This window comes from Ciconia boyciana, chromosome 11 (genome assembly GCF_034638445.1).
Source record: "Ciconia boyciana chromosome 11, ASM3463844v1, whole genome shotgun sequence".
NCBI classification, from domain to species: Eukaryota; Metazoa; Chordata; class Aves; order Ciconiiformes; family Ciconiidae; genus Ciconia; species Ciconia boyciana.
In genome coordinates, this window is record NC_132944.1 from 1,243,001 (window position 1) to 1,269,726 (window position 26,726).

The window sequence follows — 26,726 nt, forward strand, 5'->3', positions numbered from 1 at the left end:
TTACAGAAGCCCAGAGAGGTGACTTCCCTAGCTCTTCCCTTGTCCACTGATGTACTCACTCCATCATAGAAGGCCACTAGGTTGGACAGGCAGCATATGCCCACCGTGTGCTCTCTCGAGGTTTCCTTTTGCATGTCAGAGAATTTCAGAGAATTTCTTTTCTGTTTTATTGATTGACTTTGCTCTTTGAGGACCCTGACAGAAAGTATTCCCTTACATTTCACATGAAGAAGAAGTGGAAAAGTAAAGGCTTCATCTTTCCCATAAAACAACAGTGACTCGGTAGCCCTGGGGTCCCCCAAGGCGCCAAACTGGGCTCCAGCCTGGAAGCTGCCTCCAGGAGGGCGTCTTGCACTTGCCTCGAGACTGAAATCACTCACTCTTCAGCCTCAGGAGCTGTTGCTAACAGCACAGAGGAGGTCAGAAATCCCTTGGCCGGGGTTTCCTGTTGTTCTGGGGGACTGTGAGCTCCTCGCTGCCCCTGTGACAGTGCCCGGAAAACAGGGCAGAGCTGTGGGCTCAGCCCCGGGTGGGACTGCGTCCCAGCCCTCGGACAGAGCCGCCCGACGGGACGTGCTCCCCTCCCCGGGAGGGCAGCTCCCCCGGCTGTGCTCCAGCGGCTCTCAACGAGCGCCCTGAGAGCTGTCCCCACACAGCCTCGGCCCGGCCGTGAGGTCACAGCGGGGCTCTGAGGTCACAGAGCCCCACAGTGCCGCACCGGCCATAAGCACCGACCGCTCAGCCCCCGGCCCCCACTGCAGCAGCAGCAGCAGCAGCAGCACGGTGCGAGCGCAGGGGGCCATGGCCCCCGCCCGCCGCCTCCTCCTCGTCCTCCTCCTCCTGGTGGCCCTGCATGCCAGGGCTGCCTGGGCTGCTCCGTGGCGAGCGCGGGGAGCAGGTAAGCAGGCGGCGCTGGTGCAGCCAGCCTTTCACGGGCCAGCGGGCTCTTCTTCCCGAGAAGCGTGGATGATGGGTTTTCCCCTCCCCGTGCTTTAGCGTGGGCTTCCTCTGTGTGCGTGAGAGCTCTCCCAGTAAGAAAGCCCCGAGGGGCCGTACGTTGGTCCATCCGCTCCGCGAGGGGCGTTGCACATGGCCTGGAAAGAGCGTGTGGAGAGCTGCAAGGAGCCAGCCAAGAGGACACCGGGCCCCTCTGCAGCTTTGGCAATCTCCACCTACGTCTGGCTCCCACGTTGTTCCCTGACCCCCTTCCAGTGCCTGCAGTTCACCAAGGCAGAAGTGGATCCCAGCGTGCAATGGAAACGTTTCTCACCTGTGCTTGCTTCTAGATGAGGGTGGTGCCAACGGTTCTCCAGCTTCTTGGCTGGATGTTGGTTTGGAGCCCTTGGGGCATCCTGCAGGTGAGTTCTCCGTGTCCCTCTTCTTGGAAGAACAGCCATTGACAATGAGGCAAGAGCTTATTCACGTGCCATTTTCCTTAAGATCCTCTCAAGGTCGACGGCTTCCCGACGTCTTGGCCTCTTCCTGTCCTTGAGCCTGAGAGCAATCCCACAGGTAAGTCAGTGGGAGGAAGGAGCATTTACCTTTTAATCTTCCTTCCATGTGAAAGGCAAGTTGCTCCTTCCGTGGCCGATGCGCAGACATGGAGGAGAGCAGAGAGGGAACGGGTCGGGCTCAGTGATGTGCCCCGGGGCGCTTTGCCTTGCAAAGCTGTCTTTGCCGGCCCCTCGGAGCCTGAGCTGCTGCCGGTGCCGGCTGCCAAGCCAGCGGCCTTGTTGGGGTTGAGTTTAGAGCCGGTGTGAGCTCCAGGGAGTCCTTTGTCCCGGCAGCTCCGCGCGTGGTGCGTTGCACCGCGCTCCGGAGTGGAAGGGAGACACGAGTGCCGTGGAGTAATCCCGTCTTTGAATTGCACTCAGTGAGTCAAATCAAATTCCGATCGGAAGAAGTATCTTGAACTGTGTCACGGGAGCTGTTCCGTCCTGTGCTTCTTCGCAGCCGTGCCCGTAGGCGAAGGTGCTCCAGCTTCCCGGCTGGGTTCCAGGACTGAGCCTCCGGGAGATGGCATGGGTACGTCGTGGCTTTTTCCTCCCTTGGAGAGCTGCCAGCTCACAGCCCGAGGGGCAGCCAGAAGCCGGCCGCTTCTACGTGTGCACCCTCTCCCTGCGCGATCCCCTCACCGCTTCTGCGCCTCAGTTCTGCCGATGTAGATCACAGTAGATGACGGAAGCTCCTCTGGGTGTTTAGTTACAGATGTGCCCGTAGGGAGGACTTTTGCAGCTCCTCGGCTGGATGCCGCGCCACAGCCCGGCTGGCGTCGCAGGGGTGAGTAGTCTGTCTCTGCTGACCTCACAGGCTGCGCGCTGGTTTTTCTCTAATTTATTCATGTGAAATTGAGCCAAATCCTTTCCGTTAAGGTCCTCCAAGAGCAAAGTACCAAGCTGAAGAAGGAAAAAAGTCCCCGGAGCCATTTGAATTCCCAAGACAAATGCTGGAGCAACTGGAGAGAGGACACGGTGGGTATATTTCACTCGGCCTTAGCCGTGAGACTCGGTACCCGGAGGTCGTACATACACGGCTGGACACGCTGTAGCCTGCGCAGCGGGAAGGGATCGATCAGAGCCTCGCAGCAGCGATGCCGGGTTTCACGCCCTGCAGGTGCTGGCGAGCCACAGAGATGGTGCAGAGCCTCCGCTGCCAGTTGTGGTTCAAGCCGAGTGCCAGGGGCAGCTGCGGCCCCGTTTTACCGGTACGGCTCAGAGGTGGCTTGTGCAGACGTCCGTAGGCACATTTGGGGGCCTGGCGTGTGCTGAACTCGTGTTCAGCTCACACGCAGCACTGCTTGCCCCGGGCCGGTTCCAGGCAGGAGCGAGGTCCCAGGCAACGCTGGCTGCCCTCTCCTAATGCTGGAAGCCGGTAATTGCTGTCCCGTGGTCAGCCGGTGTCACCCATCAGGATCGCTGCGCGTCAGCGGGCTCTTGCCCCAGCGCCCGCTCTTGCACGGCACGTCAGCAGCCAAAGCTGAAAGTGTTTTGGGGTCGAGGCACCTGGACCACGTTGCGCAGATGATGGGAAATGTGACTCTCGCACGAACGCACCTCCCGCTGTAGCGGCATCCCAGAGCTTGCCGTGAGTCCCTAGAGGCCCAAGGCACAAGAGCAGCACAGAGCGGGATCCCTCCCGTGAGCTGAGCTCCAGAGCGATGCCCTGACTCCCAGATTGGGCAGGGGCTTAGAGGGAACCTCCCCGTCCTCCTGCATCCTCTGTGCCTGAGCCGTGCTGAGGCTTTACCTGTCGTCTCTGCTTTTTGCCAGTGCGGTCAAAGCCCGGAGAAGAGAGCCACGGCCACGTATATGAATTTATTCGAACAGACTCAGGTACTGAGCAGTCTTGCTGGGGTCCCTAGGTGGCAGACACGTCCCGAACCCTGGGAGCACCTGCAAGCGGTGCCCATGCTGGAGAAAAGGCAGAAGGGGAGAGCAAGGCTCAGGTGTCTCTCGAGAAGGCCTGACTCCGTCCCCTCGGGGTGTGGGAGCTGGCCCGGGGGGAGGGAGAGTTGGGGGCGGCACTGCCTGCTGCAGGGATGGGTTTTGTCCATGTGCCTCGAAGGAGCGACTGGTCAAGCAGCTGCGCTCCCCCCCCGTGCTCTCCTTCTGGCCCTTCTGAGTTTTGTTTGGTGGGACAACCTGTCCCAAAGGAAGGGTGGGAGCGTGCCTCCAGGCACCAGCACGGGGGGGAAACAGAGAACTTCCTGGCCATAGCAAACGTGTGCTGCAAGCTTAGCTGTGGTGCACAGGACGGACTAACGTCCCGAATTGCTCCTCCAGATGTGGTCGGCAAGACAACCACGAGTGGTTACAAGCCCCAGAGCGTCACAAGTCTTTTCTGTCCCCAAGACGTGCGAAGGCGCTGTATGATAGGCACAGCAGCAACCGTGGTTTCCCTGCCACTTGCGATACTGTTGTGCTGTGTCGTGATCCAGCGGCGGAAGAGCAAACAGTGAGTCGTGGATTTTTGCCCCCACACTGCTCCCTTCGGTGGCTTGCTCGGAGCCACGAAGCATTTCTAGTCAGGCTGCTGTGGAGTGCCGAGTTTGTGGTTGGCCAAAGATCTCTGCTGAGCTTTCTGCTGCTGTCAGGTGCTTTAATTGGCCTCTTAACTCCTGGGCCGCCTTCTCGGGAGCCCGCTCTGACTGCAGGCAGTGTTAGCTCCAGCTGCCCCTGCCTGGACAAGAGCAGCCCCCAGGAGCGACAGGCATAGGCACAGCAAGGTCAGGAACAGAAGGAGCGGGGCCTGAGATTGCCCCAGAAAGCGAGACGCGCACTAGCGCCTGCTCCTGACCGCTGAACCTGCCCAGAGGAACGCCCCTGCTCGGTGGTGCCATGAGGGGCAGGTGCCCACCTCGGCCAGGGTGTGCCGGCAGCTCAGCCCGTGCTGGGGAGCCGTGCCAGCTCTGGGCCGTGCTGCGGAGGAGAGGCCCTGTGTCCCATCTGCAGCCGAGGGCCTCAGCAGCCTCCTCTCTCCACAGGCGCCTCTCTGCAGCTTCAGGAGCCCAGCCGGAAAGCGGCGTGTGGCCCTCGCGCCCGGACAGCCGGACCAGCCGCCCCGGCACCCCTGCGAGCCGGACCCAACGCCAGCAGCCGCCGCTCCTGCCTGAAAAACCGGAGCGCCCGCTGTCCCCACGGCCCCCGCGCCCCCCGAGCCCATCCCTGGAAGCCCTGCAGCGGCGGAACCAGCCCAGCACCCTCCAGCCTCAGCCGCAACTGAAACAGCCCCCGTGCCCCCTGACCCCGGCCACGGAAGCCCTGCTGCGGCGGAGCCAGCCTGGTGCCCTCCAGCCTCAGCCCCAAGCGAAACGGCCACCGCGCCCCCCGAGCCCGGCCACGGAAGCCCTGCTGCGGCGGAACCAGCCTGGCACCCACCAGCCTCAGCCCCAACCAAAACGGCCCCCGTGCCCGCCGAGCCCAGCTACGGAAGCCCTGCTGCGGCGGAACCAGCCCAGCGCCCTCCAGCCTCAGCCCCAGCCAAAACGGCCCCCGCGCCCCACAAGCCCGCTGGTCCGGAGCGCCAGCGAGGGCTGAAGGCGGCCCCGCCAGGGTAGGGGTTGGGGATGTGCTGACAGAACCCCCACCGACAGCTTCGGGGATCAGCCATTTCTCACCAAATAAAGAGGGAGCTTTATTAAAGAGAGCTGTCGCACAAGTGTCTGCGTGGGACCAACCCCAAGGCCGCTCATTGGTACCGATAAGGCAGGCTGGGGGGTACAACAGGAAGCACGTGGCTTTTGGGACTGAAGGGAGGCTGGGCCTGTTGTTAGTTCTCAGGCCTTGGCTTAGACGGCAGCCACTATCGCCAACAAGGTGTAAAAGTGTTGAGGGGGAGAGGGTTTTAACGCTGCTCCCCGAGGGGCGTGGATGATGGTGTTTCCCTCCAGCGCTTCAGCGAGGGCTTCCTCTGTGTGCCAGGGAGAGCTCTCCCGGTAAGAAAGCCCCGAGGGGCCGTACGCTGGTCCGTCCGCCCCGCGAGGGGTGTTGCACGTGGCCTGGAAAGAGCGTGTGGAGAGCTGCAAGGAGCCAGCCAAGAGGTCCCCAGGCCCCTCCGCTGCTCACAAAATCGGTGCTGTAGATCGCAGGGGCACGGGAGAGCACGCGGGGGAATTATCCCATGCTCGCCTTGCTCTTCCGTGCCATCTTGGGCTTCACCCACAGGCAAGGGACCCTAGGCTAGACCGACTTTGGGGTTGATGCCATCCTCCTGTTGAGAGAACAGCAGGACTGCAGTCTTTCTTCCCCGGGCTGTGCCCCAGACTGGTGGACAGCATGCAGGTGACCTAACTTTCCACACCTGAGCTACTGACTCCTGCTCCAGCCCCCTCATCATCTTTGTGGCCCTGCTCTGGACCCGCTCAAGCAGGTCCATGTCTGTCTTATGCTAGTTACCACTGCACAGCCCACGGGAGAAAACCAGGGAGAACCTCAGCTAAAGCCAACGCCAGCCTGTCTCTGCGCAAAAGACGAAAGCAGAAAGGGGAAACTGGGGAGCACCCTCAGTCACCACTGAGCAGGAGAGGTGATGGAAGACTTAGCGAGCAAATCGTTTCTCTTGTAGGTGGCAATGGCACGTCACTACCCCACCCTGCTCAGGGCTAAAGTAATTCTAGCTAATGGACGGACAGTCCGGCCTTACTTCTAGGTCCCCGTCATAGGTTAGGTATGGATGCGTTCAAGGGTCAGTCGTGGGTGGGGACTCGTGGGGAAAGTGGGAAATAGGGGCACCACGCGCTCTGCCCCACCGTTTACCTCGCATCAACGCATCCCTGACCGTGACCTGTTGCCAACAGGTCATCAGCACGAGGTCCAGGTCCTGCCCCTTTACCCTACAATACAAGTCGCCTTCCGATGCCATCCGGGCTGTTCCTGAACTGATAAAAGAGCTGGAAGAACGGGGAAGCGTGCTCAAGCCTCCTTCCCGCTACAGTTCTCCTGCGTGGCCGGTAGAGAAACCTCATGGCGAGTGGTGACTAGCCGTAGGTTACAGAGCCCTCAACACCGCCAATGAACTGCTCACTGCCACTGCTCCCCGTCTGATGGATGCAGTCCGTTGTCTGAACGAACAAGCCTTGCCATGAAGGATACGGTTTTTAGGCTCCCCGTATCAGGGACAGATAGGGAGAGATTTGCTTTCGGCTGGCAGGGACTGCCATTTACATGGACTGGCTTACCACAGGGTTTTAAACATAGTCCTACCATTGCTCATGCTCCACTGGCTACAGAGCTAGAAACATTCACATTACCACAAGAGGTTACTGCGATGCAGTAACCATGACAAAAGGTGTGAAGCCCAGCGTCGCTGCAGCGAGGCTCTGATCGATCCCTTCCCGCTGTGCAGGCTACAGCGTGTCCAGACGTGTATCTAAAACCTCCGGTTGCCGAGTCTCACGCCTAAGGCAGAGTGAAGTATAGAATCATGGAATCATAGAATGGGTTGGGCTGGAAGGGACCTTTAAAGGCCACCTAGTCCAGCCCCCCTGCAATGAGCAGGGCCCACCTTCAACTGGATCAGGTTGCTCAGAGCCCTGTCCAACCTGGCCTTGAATGTTTCCAGGGATGGGGCATCTCCCACCTCTCTGGGCAACCTGGGCCCACCACCCGCAGCATAAACCTCACCACCCGCAGCATAAAACACGTCTTCCTTCTATCTAGTCTGAATCTACCTCCTTTAGGTTAAATCCATTGCCCCTTGTCCTATCGCAACAGGGGCGATAACTAAAAACTCTGTCCCCATCTTTCTTGTAGGCCCCCTTTAAGGATCAAAGGCCGCAAGAAGGTCTCCCCGGAGCCCTCTCTTCTCCAGGCTGAACAACCCCAACTCTCCCAGCCTTTCTTCACAGGAGAGGTGTTCCATCCCTCTGATCATTTTTGTGGCTCTCCTCTGGACCCGCTCCCACAGGTCCATGTCTTTCCTGTGCTGAGGACTCCAGCGCTGGCCGCAGTACTCCAGGTGGGGTCTCACCAGAGCGGAGTAGAGGAGCAGGATCACCTCCCTCGACCTGCTGGTGACGCTGCTTTGGATGCAGCCCAGGGTACGGTTGGCTTTCTGGGCTGCGAGCGCACATTGCCGGCTCATGTCCAGCTTTTCATCCACCGGGACTCCCAAGTCCTTTGGCACAGGGCTGCTCTCAATCCCTTCATCCCCCAGCCTGTATTGATACCAGGGTGTCCTGGTTTCGGCTGGGATAGAGTTAATTTTCTTCCTAGTAGCTGGTATAGTGCTGTGCTTTGGATTTTAGTATGAGAATAATATTGATAACACGCTGATGTTTTGGCTGTCGCTAAGCAGTATTTACATTGGTCAAGGACTTTTTTTTTTTTCTTTCCCTTCAGCTCCCCATGCTCTGCCAGGTGCCCAAGAAATGGGAGGGGGCACAGCCAGGATAGTTGATCCGAACTGACCAAAGGGCTATTCCGTACCATAGGATGTCATGCCCAGTATATAAACTGGGGGAGTTGGCCGGGGGGTAGCGATCGCTGCTCGGGGACTGGCTGGGCGTCGGTCGGTGGGTGGTGAGCGGTTGTATAATTTTTTTTTTTTCCTTTTTTCCCTCCCTTGGGTTTTGTTCCTCTCTCTCTCCCGTTGTTTTCCTTCTCAGTATAATTCTTCATTATTATTATTATTATTATTATTATTATTGTTGTTGTTGTTGTTGTTATTTTGTTCCAATTATTAAACTGTTCTTATCTCAACCCACGAGTTTTCTTACTTTTGCTCTTCCGATTCTCTCCCCCATCCCACCGGGGGGGAAGTGAGCGAGCGGCTGCGTGGTGCTTAGCTGCCGGCTGGGGCTAAACCACGACACAGGGCTTGCCCCAACCCAGGTGCAGGACCTGGCACTTGGCCTTGCTGAACCTCACGAGGTTCACATGGGCCCACTTCTCGAGCTTGTCCAGGTCCCTCTGGGTGCCATCGCATCCCTCAGGCGTGTCAACCGCACCACTCAGCTTGGTGTCGTCTGCAAACTTGCTGAGGGTGCACGCGGTCGTGCTATGTCATTGACGAAGATATTGGGACAGTACTGGTCCCAGTACGGATCCCTGAGGGACCCCGCTCGTCACTGATCTCCATCTGGACATTGAGCCGTTGACCACTACCCACCGGAGGCGACCATCCAACCAACTCCTTATCTACCGAACAGTCCCTCCATCAGAGCCGTATCTCTCCAATTTAGAGAGAAGGATGTTGTGGGGGGACCGTGTCAAAGGCCTTACAGAAGCCCAGAGAGGTGACTTCCCTAGCTCTTCCCTTGTCCACTGATGTACTCACTCCATCATAGAAGGCCACTAGGTTGGACAGGCAGCATATGCCCACCGTGTGCTCTCTCGAGGTTTCCTTTTGCATGTCAGAGAATTTCAGAGAATTTCTTTTCTGTTTTATTGATTGACTTTGCTCTTTGAGGACCCTGACAGAAAGTATTCCCTTACATTTCACATGAAGAAGAAGTGGAAAAGTAAAGGCTTCATCTTTCCCATAAAACAACAGTGACTCGGTAGCCCTGGGGTCCCCCAAGGCGCCAAACTGGGCTCCAGCCTGGAAGCTGCCTCCAGAAGGGCGTCTTGCACTTGCCTCGAGACTGAAATCACTCACTCTTCAGCCTCAGGAGCTGTTGCTAACAGCACAGAGGAGGTCAGAAATCCCTTGGCCGGGGTTTCCTGTTGTTCTGGGGGACTGTGAGCTCCTCGCTGCCCCTGTGACAGTGCCCGGAAAACAGGGCAGAGCTGTGGGCTCAGCCCCGGGTGGGACTGCGTCCCAGCCCTCGGACAGAGCCGCCCGACGGGACGTGCTCCCCTCCCCGGGAGGGCAGCTCCCCCGGCTGTGCTCCAGCGGCTCTCAACGAGCGCCCTGAGAGCTGTCCCCACACAGCCTCGGCCCGGCCGTGAGGTCACAGCGGGGCTCTGAGGTCACAGAGCCCCACAGTGCCGCACCGGCCATAAGCACCGACCGCTCAGCCCCCGGCCCCCACTGCAGCAGCAGCAGCAGCAGCAGCACGGTGCGAGCGCAGGGGGCCATGGCCCCCGCCCGCCGCCTCCTCCTCGTCCTCCTCCTCCTGGTGGCCCTGCATGCCAGGGCTGCCTGGGCTGCTCCGTGGCGAGCGCGGGGAGCAGGTAAGCAGGCGGCGCTGGTGCAGCCAGCCTTTCACGGGCCAGCGGGCTCTTCTTCCCGAGAAGCGTGGATGATGGGTTTTCCCCTCCCCGTGCTTTAGCGTGGGCTTCCTCTGTGTGCGTGAGAGCTCTCCCGGTAAGAAAGCCCCGAGGGGCCGTACGTTGGTCCATCCGCTCCGCGAGGGGCGTTGCACATGGCCTGGAAAGAGCGTGTGGAGAGCTGCAAGGAGCCAGCCAAGAGGACACCGGGCCCCTCTGCAGCTTTGGCAATCTCCACCTACGTCTGGCTCCCACGTTGTTCGCTGACCCCCTTCCAGTGCCTGCAGTTCACCAAGGCAGAAGTGGATCCCAGCGTGCAACGGAAACGTTTCTCACCTGTGCTTGCTTCTAGATGAGGGTGGTGGCAACGGTTCTCCAGCTTCTTGGCTGGATGTTGGTTTGGAGCCCTTGGGGCATCCTGCAGGTGAGTTCTCCGTGTCCCTCTTCTTGGAAGAACAGCCATTGACAATGAGGCAAGAGCTTATTCACGTGCCATTTTCCTTAAGATCCTCTCAAGGTCGACGGCTTCCCGACGTCTTGGCCTCTTCCTGTCCTTGAGCCTGAGAGCAATCCCACAGGTAAGTCAGTGGGAGGAAGGAGCATTTACCTTTAATCTTCCTTCCATGTGAAAGGCAAGTTGCTCCTTCCGTGGCCGATGCGCAGACATGGAGGAGAGCAGAGAGGGAACGGGTCGGGCTCAGTGATGTGCCCCGGGCGCTTTGCCTTGCAAAGCTGTCTTTGCCGGCCCCTCGGAGCCTGAGCTGCTGCCGGTGCCGGCTGCCAAGCCAGCGGCCTTGTTGGGGTTGAGTTTAGAGCCGGTGTGAGCTCCAGGGAGTCCTTTGTCCCGGCAGCTCCGCGCGTGGTGCGTTGCACCGCGCTCCGGAGTGGAAGGGAGACACGAGTGCCGTGGAGTAATCCCGTCTTTGAATTGCACTCAGTGAGTCAAATCAAATTCCGATCGGAAGAAGTATCTTGAACTGTGTCACGGGAGCTGTTCCGTCCTGTGCTTCTTCGCAGCCGTGCCCGTAGGCGAAGGTGCTCCAGCTTCCCGGCTGGGTTCCAGGACTGAGCCTCCGGGAGATGGCATGGGTACGTCGTGGCTTTTTCCTCCCTTGGAGAGCTGCCAGCTCACAGCCCGAGGGGCAGCCAGAAGCCGGCCGCTTCTACGTGTGCACCCTCTCCCTGCGCGATCCCCTCACCGCTTCTGCGCCTCAGTTCTGCCGATGTAGATCACAGTAGATGACGGAAGCTCCTCTGGGTGTTTAGTTACAGATGTGCCCGTAGGGAGGACTTTTGCAGCTCCTCGGCTGGATGCCGCGCCACAGCCCGGCTGGCGTCGCAGGGGTGAGTAGTCTGTCTCTGCTGACCTCACAGGCTGCGCGCTGGTTTTTCTCTAATTTATTCATGTGAAATTGAGCCAAATCCTTTCCGTTAAGGTCCTCCAAGAGCAAAGTACCAAGCTGAAGAAGGAAAAAAGTCCCCGGAGCCATTTGAATTCCCAAGACAAATGCTGGAGCAACTGGAGAGAGGACACGGTGGGTATATTTCACTCGGCCTTAGCCGTGAGACTCGGTACCCGGAGGTCGTACATACACGGCTGGACACGCTGTAGCCTGCGCAGCGGGAAGGGATCGATCAGAGCCTCGCAGCAGCGATGCCGGGTTTCACGCCCTGCAGGTGCTGGCGAGCCACAGAGATGGTGCAGAGCCTCCGCTGCCAGTTGTGGTTCAAGCCGAGTGCCAGGGGCAGCTGCGGCCCCCGTTTTACCGGTACGGCTCAGAGGTGGCTTGTGCAGACGTCCGTAGGCACATTTGGGGGCCTGGCGTGTGCTGAACTCGTGTTCAGCTCACACGCAGCACTGCTTGCCCCGGGCCGGTTCCAGGCAGGAGCGAGGTCCCAGGCAACGCTGGCTGCCCTCTCCTAATGCTGGAAGCCGGTAATTGCTGTCCCGTGGTCAGCCGGTGTCACCCATCAGGATCGCTGCGCGTCAGCAGGCTCTTGCCCCAGCGCCCGCTCTTGCACGGCACGTCAGCAGCCAAAGCTGAAAGTGTTTTGGGGTCGAGGCACCTGGACCACGTTGCGCAGATGATGGGAAATGTGACTCTCGCACGAACGCACCTCCCGCTGTAGCGGCATCCCAGAGCTTGCCGTGAGTCCCTAGAGGCCCAAGGCACAAGAGCAGCACAGAGCGGGATCCCTCCCGTGAGCTGAGCTCCAGAGCGATGCCCTGACTCCCAGATTGGGCAGGGGCTTAGAGGGAACCTCCCCGTCCTCCTGCATCCTCTGTGCCTGAGCCGTGCTGAGGCTTTACCTGTCGTCTCTGCTTTTTGCCAGTGCGGTCAAAGCCCGGAGAAGAGAGCCACGGCCACGTATATGAATTTATTCAAACAGACTCAGGTACTGAGCAGTCTTGCTGGGGTCCCTAGGTGGCAGACACGTCCCGAACCCTGGGAGCACCTGCAAGCGGTGCCCATGCTGGAGAAAAGGCAGAAGGGGAGAGCAAGGCTCAGGTGTCTCTCGAGAAGGCCTGACTCCGTCCCCTCGGGGTGTGGGAGCTGGCCCGGGGGGAGGGAGAGTTGGGGGCAGCACTGCCTGCTGCAGGGATGGGTTTTGTCCGTGTGCCTCGAAGGAGCGACTGGTCAAGCAGCTGCGCTCCGCCCCCGTGCTCTCCTTCTGGCCCTTCTGAGTTTTGTTTGGTGGGACAACCTGTCCCAAAGGGTGGGAGCGTGCCTCCAGGCACCAGCACGGGGGGGAAACAGAGAACTTCCTGGCCATAGCAAACGTGTGCTGCAAGCTTAGCTGTGGTGCACAGGACGGACTAACGTCCCGAATTGCTCCTCCAGATGTGGTCGGCAAGACAACCACGAGTGGTTACAAGCCCCAGAGCGTCACAAGTCTTTTCTGTCCCCAAGACGTGCGAAGGCGCTGTATGATAGGCACAGCAGCAACCGTGGTTTCCCTGCCACTTGCGATACTGTTGTGCTGTGTCGTGATCCAGCGGCGGAAGAGCAAACAGTGAGTCGTGGATTTTTGCCCCCACACTGCTCCCTTCGGTGGCTTGCTCGGAGCCACGAAGCATTTCTAGTCAGGCTGCTGTGGAGTGCCGAGTTTGTGGTTGGCCAAAGATCTCTGCTGAGCTTTCTGCTGCTGTCAGGTGCTTTAATTGGCCTCTTAACTCCTGGGCCGCCTTCTCGGGAGCCCGCTCTGACTGCAGGCAGTGTTAGCTCCAGCTGCCCCTGCCTGGACAAGAGCAGCCCCCAGGAGCGACAGGCATAGGCACAGCAAGGTCAGGAACAGAAGGAGCGGGGCCTGAGATTGCCCCAGAAAGCGAGACGCGCACTAGCGCCTGCTCCTGACCGCTGAACCTGCCCAGAGGAACGCCCCTGCTCGGTGGTGCCATGAGGGGCAGGTGCCCACCTCGGCCAGGGTGTGCCGGCAGCTCAGCCCGTGCTGGGGAGCCGTGCCAGCTCTGGGCCGTGCTGCGGAGGAGAGGCCCTGTGTCCCATCTGCAGCCGAGGGCCTCAGCAGCCTCCTCTCTCCACAGGCGCCTCTCTGCAGCTTCAGGAGCCCAGCCGGAAAGCGGCGTGTGGCCCTCGCGCCCGGACAGCCGGACCAGCCGCCCCGGCACCCCTGCGAGCCGGACCCAACGCCAGCAGCCGCCGCTCCTGCCTGTAAAACCGGCGCGCCCGCTGTCCCCACGGCCCCCGCGCCCCCCGAGCCCATCCCTGGAAGCCCTGCAGCGGCGGAACCAGCCCAGCACCCTCCAGCCTCAGCCGCAACTGAAACAGCCCCCGTGCCCCCTGACCCCGGCCACGGAAGCCCTGCTGCGGCGGAGCCAGCCTGGTGCCCTCCAGCCTCAGCCCCAAGCGAAACGGCCACCGCGCCCCCCGAGCCCGGCCACGGAAGCCCTGCTGCGGCGGAACCAGCCCGGCTCCCTCCAGCCTCAGCCCCAGACAAAACGGCCCCCGTGCCCGCCGAGCCCAGCTACGGAAGCCCTGCTGCGGCGGAACCAGCCCAGCGCCCTCCAGCCTCAGCCCCAGCCAAAACGACCCCCGCGCCCCACAAGCCCGCTGGTCCGGAGCGCCAGCGAGGGCTGAAGGCGGCCCCGCCAGGGTAGGGGTTGGGGATGTGCTGACAGAACCCCCACCGACAGCTTCGGGGATCAGCCATTTCTCGCCAAATAAAGAGGGAGCTTTATTAAAGAGAGCTGTCGCACAAGTGTCTGCGTGGGACCAACCCCAAGGCCGCTCATTGGTACCGATAAGGCAGGCTGGGGGGTACAACAGGAAGCACGTGGCTTTTGGGACTGAAGGGAGGCTGGGCCTGTTGTTAGTTCTCAGGCCTTGGCTTAGATGGCAGCCACTATTGCCAACAAGGTGTAAAAGTGTTGAGGGGGAGAGGGTTTTAACGCTGCTCCCCGAGGGGCGTGGATGATGGTGTTTCCCGCCGGCGCTTCAGCGAGGGCTTCCTCTGTGTGCCAGGGAGAGCTCTCCCGGTAAGAAAGCCCCGAGGGGCCGTACACTGGTCCGTCCGCCCCGCGAGGGGCGTTGCACGTGGCCTGGAAAGAGCGTGTGGAGAGCTGCAAGGAGCCAGCCAAGAGGTCCCCAGGCCCCTCCGCTGCTCACAAAATCGGTGCTGTAGATCGCAGGGGCACGGGAGAGCACGCGGGGGAATTATCCCATGCTCGCCTTGCTCTTCCGTGCCATCTTGGGCTTCACCCACAGGCAAGGGACCCTAGGCTAGACCGACTTTGGGGTTGATGCCATCCTCCTGTTGAGAGAACAGCAGGACTGCAGTCTTTCTTCCCCCGCTTTTGTCACAGACTGGTTGACAGCATGCAGGTGACCTAACTTTCCACACCTGAGCTACTGACTCCTGCTCCAGCCCCCTCATCATCTTTGTGGCCCTGCTCTGGACCCGCTCAAGCAGGTCCATGTCTGTCTTATGCTAGTTACCACTGCACAGCCCACGGGAGAAAACCAGGGGAGAACCTCAGCTAAAGCCAACGCCAGCCTGTCTCTGCGCAAAAGACGAAAGCAGAAAGGGGAAACTGGGGAGCACCCTCAGTCACCACTGAGCAGGAGAGGTGATGGAAGACTTAGCGAGCAAATCGTTTCTCTTGTAGGTGGCAATGGCACGTCACTACCCCACCCTGCTCAGGGCTAAAGTAATTCTAGCTAATGGACGGACAGTCCGGCCTTACTTCTAGGTCCCCGTCATAGGTTAGGTATGGATGCGTTCAAGGGTCAGTCGTGGGTGGGGACTCGTGGGGAAAGTGGGAAATAGGGGCACCACGCGCTCTGCCCCACCGTTTACCTCGCATCAACGCATCCCTGACCGTGACCTGTTGCCAACAGGTCATCAGCACGAGGTCCAGGTCCTGCCCCTTTACCCTACAATACAAGTCGCCTTCCGATGCCATCCGGGCTGTTCCTGAACTGATAAAAGAGCTGGAAGAACGGGGAAGCGTGCTCAAGCCTCCTTCCCGCTACAGTTCTCCTGCGTGGCCGGTAGAGAAACCTCATGGCGAGTGGTGACTAGCCGTAGGTTACAGAGCCCTCAACACCGCCAATGAACTGCTCACTGCCACTGCTCCCCGTCTGATGGATGCAGTCCGTTGTCTGAACGAACAAGCCTTGCCATGAAGGATACGGTTTTTAGGCTCCCCGTATCAGGGACAGATAGGGAGAGATTTGCTTTCGGCTGGCAGGGACTGCCATTTACATGGACTGGCTTACCACAGGGTTTTAAACATAGTCCTACCATTGCTCATGCTCCACTGGCTACAGAGCTAGAAACATTCACATTACCACAAGAGGTTACTGCGATGCAGTAACCATGACAAAAGGTGTGAAGCCCAGCGTCGCTGCAGCGAGGCTCTGATCGATCCCTTCCCGCTGTGCAGGCTACAGCGTGTCCAGACGTGTATCTAAAACCTCCGGTTGCCGAGTCTCACGCCTAAGGCAGAGTGAAGTATAGAATCATGGAATCATAGAATGGGTTGGGCTGGAAGGGACCTTTAAAGGCCACCTAGTCCAGCCCCCCTGCAATGAGCAGGGCCCACCTTCAACTGGATCAGGTTGCTCAGAGCCCTGTCCAACCTGGCCTTGAATGTTTCCAGGGATGGGGCATCTCCCACCTCTCTGGGCAACCTGGGCCCACCACCCGCAGCATAAACCTCACCACCCGCAGCATAAAACACGTCTTCCTTCTATCTAGTCTGAATCTACCTCCTTTAGGTTAAATCCATTGCCCCTTGTCCTATCGCAACAGGCCCTTAGAAGGCCCTAGGTTTACAGGGTGCTGTCGAGGCTTAGAAAAGCAGGACAGCAACACGGGCTACAGTGAGCTGAGGAGGTATGCGGAGGTGCCTCCCCGTCAGCTACAGCAGCGAGGGGACCTCTCTCGCTGTTGAACTCTGCAGCTGAGCAGCAGCTTTTCCTGTGTAGCCAAGCAAGAACAAAGGCTTTTCCTACCAAGAGAAAACAAGAAATCAAGACCGCCCAATCTCAGCCTACATGGCATGGGAGGGCAGAGCAGCCTTGTACCTTCTCTCAGCACGTTTGTGTTCGGCCGAGGTCCCCGTCACTGATGGATTGCTTTCTCCACTACCAACACCACACCACATCCAAAGGTTAACAGACACTTCACGGTTAGCTTATGGGGACCTGTTTTTCAGGATAGATGGAGGTCCACATCCTCTTCTCTATAATGTTCTCCTACAGGAGTTTATGATCATTTGTTGTCCCTAAGACCCTAAAGTCTACAGCAGCCTGCCGGCCAGCCCACAAGTGCCCACAGCGCAGCTGCCGCAGGACAGCCCAGGTCCCAGGAGTAACACTGGGAGCACAAAACTCTGTGAAACAAGTTTTCCTAACCCAGCCCGGGAAGCAGAGCGAGACAGCCCCTGCAGAGCTCCTGGCCACCAAACCAGGTCACTCCCAGCTTCTGCGTCAGGGCACTTTAATTTCTCTTGGGCAGCCAGACACTGCAGCACAGGCTGCAACAGAGGAGGGTCCCCAGCAGCCCTCCGTATTCCATGCAAAATGAAGTGAGCGAAGAACAAAACCCTCTCGCTGCCCTTGCCTGCAGCCTCGCTCCGTGCATTGCTTGCAGTACCACGACTATATTCATTGAAGAATATCAGGTAAGTGCATTTATTTGCCTTGCTGTGCCACCCATCCCCTTTCCGGGAGCACACAAGAGGAGGGGCACATGCTGGCAGACAGCAGCCCAGGTTATTTGTATTGCAGAGCAAAGCCAACTGTGCACTTAGCCATTAGCTGAAAAGGAAATATTCAGGTCTTTTTTCTTTAGTAACCATTTGTCCATGGAAGTCTGTCTTTAACGCAACACCTTTTTCTCTTCTAACAAGTAGTGAGAGAAATCTTCTTCTGTATGTAGTTTTACATCTGTATTGACGGGGGTAAATGAAAAACAAACCACCCAGCGAGAGCACGGGCGAGTGCCTGCCAGTGTTTGCCCCGCCGTGGGCTGTTACCCGCCCTTGACATTCCGGGAGTCACACCCCAACACTAGAATTCGCTCTCCCTTTCACACTTCATGTCCTGGCTCCAGCCAGGCCCCTCATACCCTGCACAGCTGCTTTCAGGACACCATCCCTATCACAACTCCGTAGCTTTTAATCAAATTATTGGCGGGGAGGGGGGGGTGGGGGGTGAAACTTCACTAACAGTAACACATTCCAAGATCATTTACATCTTAAGAAACATGTTCCTGAGTTGTTTTGTTTTTTTTAAAAAACAACCTATCCGTGAAAAAAAAATCCCCCCGAAAAAAACCAACCTTTAACTAGATAGGTTTCGCTACTATCTTTGTTTTTCAAAGAAATGACAACATAAAAAAATATTTTTCATAGGAAGGAAAACCAAATCGTTGTCCCCCTTTTCCCCACCAATTCAGTGTTTAATTGTCAAACTATTTTCACAATTCTGGGAAACCAAGAATATTCTGACATTTCTGCAGGAAAAAATAAATAATATTTAATCCTTAATCTTTACTCTAGGAAGCTCTAAGATACCCTAGTGAGAACCAGCCTGCTGGAGAGGATCTTTTCCGATTGGAGATTTGTTCCTAATCACAACCAAATAACCCACAACCTTGGCAATTCCAGTCCTTTTCAAAGATATTTTTGAGGATTTTTGTTCTTTTGTGTGTTTGCAAAAGCACTGCACATATAGGGCATTTCTGACCAGGTAACCTGTTAGTCTCTAGAGACGGGCTTCAAGCACAGCAGGCTCCGGGAAGCTCTCGAAGACACCATCTTGGTTTGCTCCTGGAAGAACTCACTCTCCCTTCTCAAGCAGGGGAATTGCTTTCGGCTTTCTGCAGCTCCGCTGCACTTCAAGGCTGTCCCTGTGGAGCGGTCCCCGCTCCTCTGGCTGGAGATGCAGCGCCAATGCGGTTCCCGGCTCGCTTTCCCATGGAACTGATTTTAGTGCTGTAAAAGACATTACCTCTGCAAAAACAGCTCAGCAGGATTTGAGAAGCTTTATATCCTTGTTTACATTAGCTTGTTGGATTCTCTGAACAAGAGTTCAGCTTTTGTTGAATGATATATTTCACCTGGCAGAAGAACTGATGCTTCGTTTCTTACGGAGGCTAAACTCCCATTGACTTTAATAGCTGTCTGGCCAGCAAAAGACCTGGAAAACCATTTAATGGAGCCATTTAGTACTGAAAATGGCCCAATATATGTATGAAAAGAAGCTTGTTTAAATGTTGGATCTGATTAGAGCATCCCTTAAATTAGTCAACGGCAAATCTTTCTCCCTCCCTCCCCTCCATCACTTGCAAGCAGCGTGTTTGACACAGTTCTTTTCCCCAGCAACTAAACTGCCCGTTTTTATTCTGGAAAAAAGGTAAATGTGTTTTATGTTCCCATCATCATCAGAATGAGCTGCTTAATAAAAATACGTTAACTCAGACTGCAGAGTTATTTCCTCAGACTGCAACACTGTAAAGGATTTCTGTAAACGATTATAGAACAGGTTGTATCGTCCCTTGAAAGTGTAAAGTGCTATAATCTTTAAAATTAGTTTGACGCAACACTACAGCCTGCAGACCTAAGTCTGGAGTCAACCACAGCAATATGAAAGCTTTAGTGATTAGGCCTCAACTGATACTGATGTCTGTCTCGCATCTGGAGTAACCTGCGCCAAAACATTTCATACCTGAACAGAAAAACAGCACGTGGAAAAGTGCAGGCTGAAGGGGGGCTCTGCCTGCAGGTAACCCATCGCTCTCAGGACTATCATCCTGCATTAGGATTGTGCTTGGATGGAGACCAGAAATAATACCTGGCAAAAGGAAAACAAGGCAACTGAAGTCCCTGGAGTCCCCTGGCAGGCGCCTCCCCGCACGCAAGCGGGTCAGGACGCAGCCGAAAGAGTCGCCACAGAAGGGCTGCCCCGATCAGAGCTCTTCTGAGCCCACCACCCTGGGAGCCACTCAGGGTCTGAATGAATCCAGAGCTCAAGCTTTCTTCTGAAACTGCAGCGGTCAACACAAAATAAAGCAAATACTGTTCGACTATCAGGAACAAGTCTCAAACTGAATGAGCTTGGAGCCTTGCTGCTCTGGTCACTGTCCTGCTTACTCCCAGCTGCACCCTGCTGTGCTCTAAATTTAGAGTAAACTGCTCTTATTTTCTGTTGTATGTGTTAGGGTCATGACACTGAAACCCTCGGAAAGTGAATCAGTGTGAGCAGCCAGCGGTAGCCTGGCTCCAAAGAGAGACCTGTGCCAGGAAGATAACCTTCAGATATTTTGAGAGTACAGACTTGCAGCCCCGAGGGGGGAAATAAAAGTCCAGGGACACACTGTCTCTCATTTTTTCAGAATGCTTTGGATGGGGATGAGGAAGCCACATTCCTTATAGCTAAAGCTCCTCTGCCCTGTGAGGACAGGAGCTTTCTCTTTGTTTTTTCCAACACTTGCTTTACACTGGAAAAGACAAGAGGGATCAAATGTATTAGGCATCTCCAGTAACTGAGCTGTGAGCCAGCTGCTGTATCTCTAATTAACAACAGTTCTTCGAAAACTCACCTCAGCTGCTTCCCTGTACTGCAGAGTATCAACAGTTGGCAGCACCAACCCAGCTCCAGCACTTCCCCCAGCCGCTATCCAGAATGAGAAAGAACAAACACTTTAGGGATACAAATGTGCAATTTCTGCTCTTGGGCCGAGAGTACAGAATAAGGCATGAACCCTGCAAATGACTGAAAATGAAGATGCCTACTGCAAATTAAGAGACACTTACGCTGCTATTCACATCTTTGCAGCTGGCAGGGTGCTGGTTAGTTACAGATGGCCCTTCATATATTTTTACAGATGACTCAGTCTTTTCACTCTTACTTGTTCCTTTGTTTTATTTTTCTCTTCCAAAAAGACAGAGCAATACAGGTTGGAGGCCCCAGGATCACATTTTCAGAAGTTGTGTCAGGGGTACAGAAAAATCTCAGCTGTACCCTCACCAACTCGCCTGCACAGATCCGGGTTAGCTTACCTGATCAAAAGAGGCTGTGTGCTTTAGGAAACTGCATTATTGCCCATAAATACAGCTTTTCTTTTTTTAAAATAAACTTTTAGCACTGCTAAAAGGGGAATTCATAGTTTAAAAGTTACAATCTTCTCTGACTGTCCCAGAGATCAGAAAAACTCCCCCTACATGTACAAAACTAAAAGCGAAGAATTGTAAATATCAAGAAACAACTGAAATGCCAAGATGACAAGTATTTTCTGCGGAAAATGTTTTCCCCTCCTTGTTTACTAAAAGCTTGGTGATTTTCCTAAAACACAGAAAACCAAAGCAAACCCCACAACCTTCTCTCACAGAAGTGGGACCTGTCGAGTTCAGAGACCCCTATTCTTCATCCTTCAGAGCATCCCCCGCCCCACGATCTCTCCCTGCTTTGCATCTCCGACTCCCAATGGATTTGGGGTTCCTGGGCAAGTCAGAAAAAAACCCAGGTGTCTGCAACACTTTCCCCGATGTGAGAATGCAGGTGGCACAGCGATAATTACTGAAGACGGGAGTCAAGGTATGTGTGCACTCTCACCCTTACAGATGCTGCACCCTTGGCCTCTCCTCCAAAGCATCCTCACTTCCCGAAAGCAGCCCAAGTCCTACACTCAGCTCTGGTGTTTCAGAGAAAGAAATACAGCTAATGCGATGTGGCATGAAAGGGGAAACAGAGGTCAGCTTTTCAGTACCGCATACCTCTGTCTCAAAATTCTTACGTATTACTTTTGCTTAAAAACCCTTCAAAGTTCACATATTTTTCCACTTGGGTGTAAAAGAAGAGAACTACATGCGATACCTTTGATGGGAAAGGGAAAAGTCCCAACGCAACCACGTTGTCCCTACAAAGAACAAAACGCTTTTGCCGATGAACTTGGTACGTGAAGTACCGCAAGGTTCAGATTTCCTGCCAGAGTTTCATGTCACCCATCCAGACAAAGTCTAAGTACTTCTTTAATAAAAAACAAACCCAGGAACTCTGATAAAAACCCGGGTTTAGTTGTGACCAAGGTAAATGGAGACGTAGAACAGAAAACAGTGTTGTAGTTGGACTCGGCTGTATGGCCAAATCACCTGAAAGCAAATCCCTTGCAGTTATTGTGGGCACTTTAAAATGTGTTTGTTAACTTTGAAATGAATAATGAAAAATGTCTCTTTTCCTAAAAAGACAGCTATGTTGTTGTGTAATGAAGAGCAGATGTCAAAAAGTATTTCGAAGACTTGAAAAAAAGACTTAGAAAAATAGCACAAAGGCTACACTCGCTAACTTTGCCGGAGCTGCTCCAGTCTCCCTTACAAACGTTGACCCTACCTGTGCTGTCACTTTGCTTTAGTTTGAGAGCACAGTCCCTGGGAGCTCCAGCACGTGCGGATGTGCGCACCCGCCCCTTCCGCCGCACAGGCACGGCACGAGCCGGGAACCTCTTCCCAGCAGCGGGAAATTTCCCTCAGTGCAACTGGCAGCACAGAGCCCATCCTTCTGAGGGGAAATTGCAAGCCAGATGTGAAGGGAAACTCATCTCAAAGAATAAAGCGTGAGGCACAACCAAGGCCAGGAGATGCATAGCAGGGATGCACACCGTGCTCCGGGGACGGGTGTCCTCCCGGCCGCGCCGCCAGCCCCACGTGTGGGCTTCGGGCAGCCTCCCCGGCAGCACTCATCTTCGTCCTCCCTCCTCTGCAAGCACAGCGGGGCCAGGGCAGGAGCCAGGGCTCTCCCACCAAGAGAAAAGGGCTGGATCCTCATCGGATGTATCACAGCAGACTTGCTTTGACTTCAGGCAGCATCGCCGGTTCACACCGCTAAGGAACCAGCTCATTTTTTAAGAGTGTTTAGACCGCAAAACTGAGTTCAAGTTTCATGTACAATTTTATTAGAGGCCAGAATTGCGGCCAACTGTTTATCTGGTGTCTGGCCCAAGTGCTGATAAAGACTTGGCTGAAATTTATATAATCTGCCATTAATAAAGGCAATTTATGATAGTCTCAAGGAAAGACATGACCACTGCTGGCTCCGTTAATGGTACACTCAGCAGAGGCCAGGGATTTAGTCAGTACAAAGACAAGACTTAATTCATTTCTTGTCCCTAAATGCTGGTGATTTAGGTCAGGCTCAAGACAAAAGACTACGTAAATCTAAAGGCTCCACGTCAGAACTGCCAGGCTTTGCTAATATGAGCTCAGTTGCTTTAATACAACCCAATACCCTACTTTATAATTCCAGCGACCCATTTAAAGCAAGTATTGGCTCCAATAACAACACTCCAGTTAAAGTGATAAGCCCTGAACCTGACATGATAGATGTATGAGCTTAATTTTACACACTAGAAGTAGTTCTGTTGAAGTGCAGCGGGATAGAGCACAGCCCATAAACACCTTACCAGAACTGGAGGCATCGAGATCAGAGACAGAGAAAACCTATTGCATTGTGTAGTCCAGGACCCCTCTCTGCTCTCCCCCCCACCTTTTTGGGGTTTTTTGCTGCACTTTGGTAATTTGTGAGCTGGCGCAGACTGTCTGTGCTGCACCTTTGCCCAACACTTCACCCAAATGCCAGGATCCCAGCTCCAGGCGGGGTCCGCTCAATGCTCTCTGCAGGGAGCCACTGAACACCCCAGTGCAAAACACCGTAAGGAGAAACAGCACATGCAAGCTGACAAAAAGCTGAATATACAGGAATGACTTCGGTTTCCATTCATGATGCCTCATCAGAACAGAATTAATTCAAGGAAATAAATTTATTTGGCAAATGCTGTCATATTTAAACCCAGCTTAATATAAAAGTCCATATTCCACTGCCTACAATACATTTACAATTTACACTTACCATTAATGGAACATATACAAATCTGATCTTTACGTAAGCTCTGCATATTTAAGGAACCTATACTTAAATGTACATACACTTTATAGTTCAAATTCATTCTTTGAAGAATTCCGTGGCCCTATCTGAAAGCCAAAATACATTTTTCAAGATCTGTGATGAATGAGATCCAGACACAGGACCGTTTCACAAAGTATCACAGTGCCAAAATCTTCAGCCAAAGAAAAATTCCAAGAACAATTATGAGGATCTAAATATCAAAGACCTCGTTCTGCTGTATTCCAAGGAAAAGAGAAATTTATAAATGCATGGATAAATCACTTTAAAAGTACATGTCAGAAGACATTAAAAGGCAGGCACCTAAAATAATTTCTAAAATATTACTAAATGAGTAATTTTTGGACTGTCTTTTCAGGGTCTAATATAACATCACTGTGATTTAGTGCTAAAGGATCCCAATATGCTTACTCATTTTAACATGGAATTTAATCATCAGAGTTTAATTCCTCTAATCTGACTGCAACAGGGTGAAATTCAAAGGACACAATGCAAATAACAGCAAACGCTGCAGAATTTCACTGAAAGACATTTTAAAGCTCATCTAGGCTCTCTTCTCTATCTCTGCCTACCTTGAATTACTCCAATACTCCCAACCAGACAGGACGAAAATTCTTGGCATCAAAGGTTACACCACTGCTAAAATTTGGCTCCAGGTATGAAGTCCAGCACAAATTGTCTCTGACAGCTCTTGCCAAAAGACCCAGTTCACAAGTCCTCTTCCCGGTCTGTCCGCCCGGCTCCCCACCTCTGTCTCCTAAACACCTTCAGACGGCGGGATCCCTACAGCCACTGTCTACGGGTCGCAATTCAAGTCCAAACATTTCCAACATGCAGTCCTACCACTGCTGATCTCCAAAGGAAAGGGACTTTAGCACAGGCAGAAAGCTGAGCTCTGCTAGACAGCGTCTGAAAACACCAACAACAGACGAACTGCTGAGCATTTAGGAGCTTGGGCAACCTTCTGCTGTCAATTGCATCTAATCCATGGCAGTGCAAATGAAGCAGTGATGGAGATGAACCCCGTTTACAGCCACCAACGAGAGAAGCATTTGGCCTTTTTTGAATCCAAGACAAAACCTGACCATGCTGGGGGTGAAAGAGTGCACAGTGTATCTGCTGCTTTCCAAGGAACAGTGCTGCTGCCACGGAGCTTTCTGCCAGACACCTCGACCCCGACACTGCTCAGCCATCCCTCGCCACAGCGATGCAGACGAAACGTCCAGTGGAAAGACTGGATAGACCAGAGCCCTGAAGACCCTCCTCGATTTGGCTCTCGTACATGAGGGTCCCTCAGGTATTGAGGTGTGTCCGAGATTACTTTCTTTGGCATCACAAGCAGAACGGCCCAACTAGGGGGTATTTCTGTGCTAAAAAACTGCACAACTGAACTTTGACGTACCTACGCCCATTTTTGTTAACATTGATGAGAAGAGATCTTGATTAAAAGACAGCAAACATGGCAGTGCTTAGGCCATCAACCAATGAGTTAGTGATGGCGTCTGTTTAAAGAACAGAAACATATGATAAGACTTAGGTGAACCACAATACTCATATCAAATCATTGAAATGCTTTATAATAGCACTAAGCTTGAAAAAACATTCCACAACTTCAGTAGTGAACAACTTTTTAAAAATGCTGCTTGTAAACAACAAGATTATTAAATTTGCTTTGTAAGTTTTTGTCATACATGGTATAGGTGGCTTTCATTCACACGCTGCATCCACACGGTTTGTTCGGCTGCAGCAGGCGGGCATCCCTTGGCAAAATGCAAAATATATAAACCAGGAGCATGGTTAAAAGAATTACACATTTCCTTGACTCAAAGAGGGACCACGAACATGTTTGGTTACACAGAAAATAGATCACCATGAGGAAATGAACTCGCTTTGACAGAGAGCATAAAGGGAAAGAGCCTCCTAAACCAGGCAAGCAGCCCTCCCCAGGACCCCCCCGGGGGGCTGTGCTGCTGGATCCGTGCCGGGGGGCTCCCTCCAGCTCTGCGGACCCCCAGTTCAGGGCTGGCCAGAGCTGGCGCTCCCCGAGCAGCCCAGCTGCTGCACCGCGGCGCGGCCAAGGGCGTCCCCCGTATCGTCTCCTCTGCTCCAGGGGTGGCACGTCGGCTCACCTGTGAAACTGCGGTGACCTGGGCGACTCGCCCATTTGTGTTTGTGGGGCGATTTTATTGTTTTTCTTTTAATTTTGTGAACATATGCAGAACCTATTGAACAAACCCATTTAAGGCTGTTTTCATCACAGATTTAACTCGAGTTTGCTGCACTCACGTTAACTCCCCTTGCATTAGCTGCACTTAAAGGAGAGCAGATACAGCACTAAATATCACTCAAACTGCACAGAGATTGCATTAGCAGCTGGGGAGCTGCGCTAGCTCAGGCTGTAAGCAACATCCCCAGAGAGAGGAGCCAGCTCAAGTTCAGAAACACAAATAACTGTTTGCGTGCGCAGACAGGCCCAAGAGGTATAACTAGAGGTAAACCTGCAGTGAATGCTAGCCTCAGCAAAAATCACCTATTATCTGGTTTGACACAGAAAAGAGTTTGATGCATTCCTATAGCACATTTTAAAGACAAACTCAAATGCTCTCCTAATAAAATGAACACAAAATAATTTACATTTATCATTGCTTATGTAATTGATTTGGGCCAGGAGCTGTATAAAAGTGATCAAGCTCAATATATTTCCATACACAGACAATTATTAGCTGCCCATTCTTGACATTCCCTTTTTCCAAGCAGCATTGTGTTCTGAGCTCCCCCTGTTTTTACCAGAAGCTGTAGGGCTACAAATCTCAGGCATCTGTCAGTCAAAAATATGTTTCCCATCTGGCTGTCTTTCAGTGAAACTCAAGCCTCAAGAGACCTTTGCGCTAAAACTGTTCTCAAAACAACAGAAAAGCTTTTCAACGTACAAGAAGAGAATTCACCGCAATTATAACAACGGAAATTAATAAAGCTATCGTGCATTTGTAAGTGAAATAGTGCTTACTGGCAGCATTCAGCAAGGAAATCTGCACAGATACTTTCTGACTAAAGCACAGAAATGCTTCCTAGGAAGTGAAAAATGTGCCAGTTTACCTTCCAGATACAGACCCTGCTGGTGGTGTTTACTGGGCTTCATACGTCTGGACTGCAACATTTATCTACCTTTAGACAATTCTAGTATTTTTTCTCTTTTTTAAGCTCCACGAGGTTCTTTGCATCTCCATTATTAATATAATAATACCAGATTTTGCACATAAAAAGGGGTATTTGGGATAGCTTGTATTTATGGGGAGCAGACACTAGTATGAATATTCATCACGGAGGGAGCTGCTGAAAACCAGCGAGATGTGTTGCAGATAAAAGCAGTTTTTATACAGCGCACATGGGTACACCAGTATTGACCCTGCACAGGAACTGACTGATGAATACTTCCAGGCTATCCTATCTCCTCATGGTTATTAACACCACTTTATCAAAGCTGAATTCACTCTTAGACACCTCAGTGATTCACAGCAACATAGCAGAGCCAGTTCCATAACTTAACCCAGCAAATTACCTCTCTCCAATCTGCAGGGTATGTGATGCACAATGTACAAGAAAATAAGCAGCTCTTGGAGGAGATGCCTTTATCTGATTCACGAGGGACGAC

At 53.9% G+C, this 26,726-nt stretch overlaps 2 protein-coding genes across 3 annotated transcripts; both read left to right on the top strand.

The window, feature by feature from the left end:
- The first annotated feature begins 801 nt into the window (after positions 1-801).
- Positions 802-5,036, top strand: LOC140658229 (uncharacterized). The gene is made up of 9 exons (XM_072876383.1): positions 802-881; positions 1,213-1,358; positions 1,441-1,512; positions 1,954-2,025; positions 2,203-2,280; positions 2,373-2,471; positions 3,270-3,332; positions 3,783-3,954; positions 4,484-5,036. Exons 1-9 carry the CDS (start codon positions 802-804, stop codon positions 5,034-5,036), a joined length of 1,335 nt encoding a protein of 444 aa, XP_072732484.1.
- A 4,826-nt stretch (positions 5,037-9,862) lies between these two features.
- Positions 9,863-14,083, top strand: LOC140658049 (uncharacterized). Of its 2 annotated transcripts, none has more exons than XM_072875966.1 (8): positions 9,863-10,074; positions 10,157-10,228; positions 10,668-10,739; positions 10,917-10,994; positions 11,087-11,185; positions 11,985-12,047; positions 12,494-12,665; positions 13,195-14,083. In XM_072875966.1, exons 3-8 carry the CDS (start codon positions 10,736-10,738, stop codon positions 13,745-13,747), a joined length of 969 nt encoding a protein of 322 aa, XP_072732067.1. In that variant the 5' UTR covers positions 9,863-10,074; positions 10,157-10,228; positions 10,668-10,735; the 3' UTR covers positions 13,748-14,083. The 2 variants fall into 2 exon arrangements, with proteins under 2 accessions (XP_072732067.1, XP_072732068.1); XM_072875967.1 differs by having other exon boundaries at positions 11,097-11,185.
- The last annotated feature ends 12,643 nt before the right edge of the window (positions 14,084-26,726 follow it).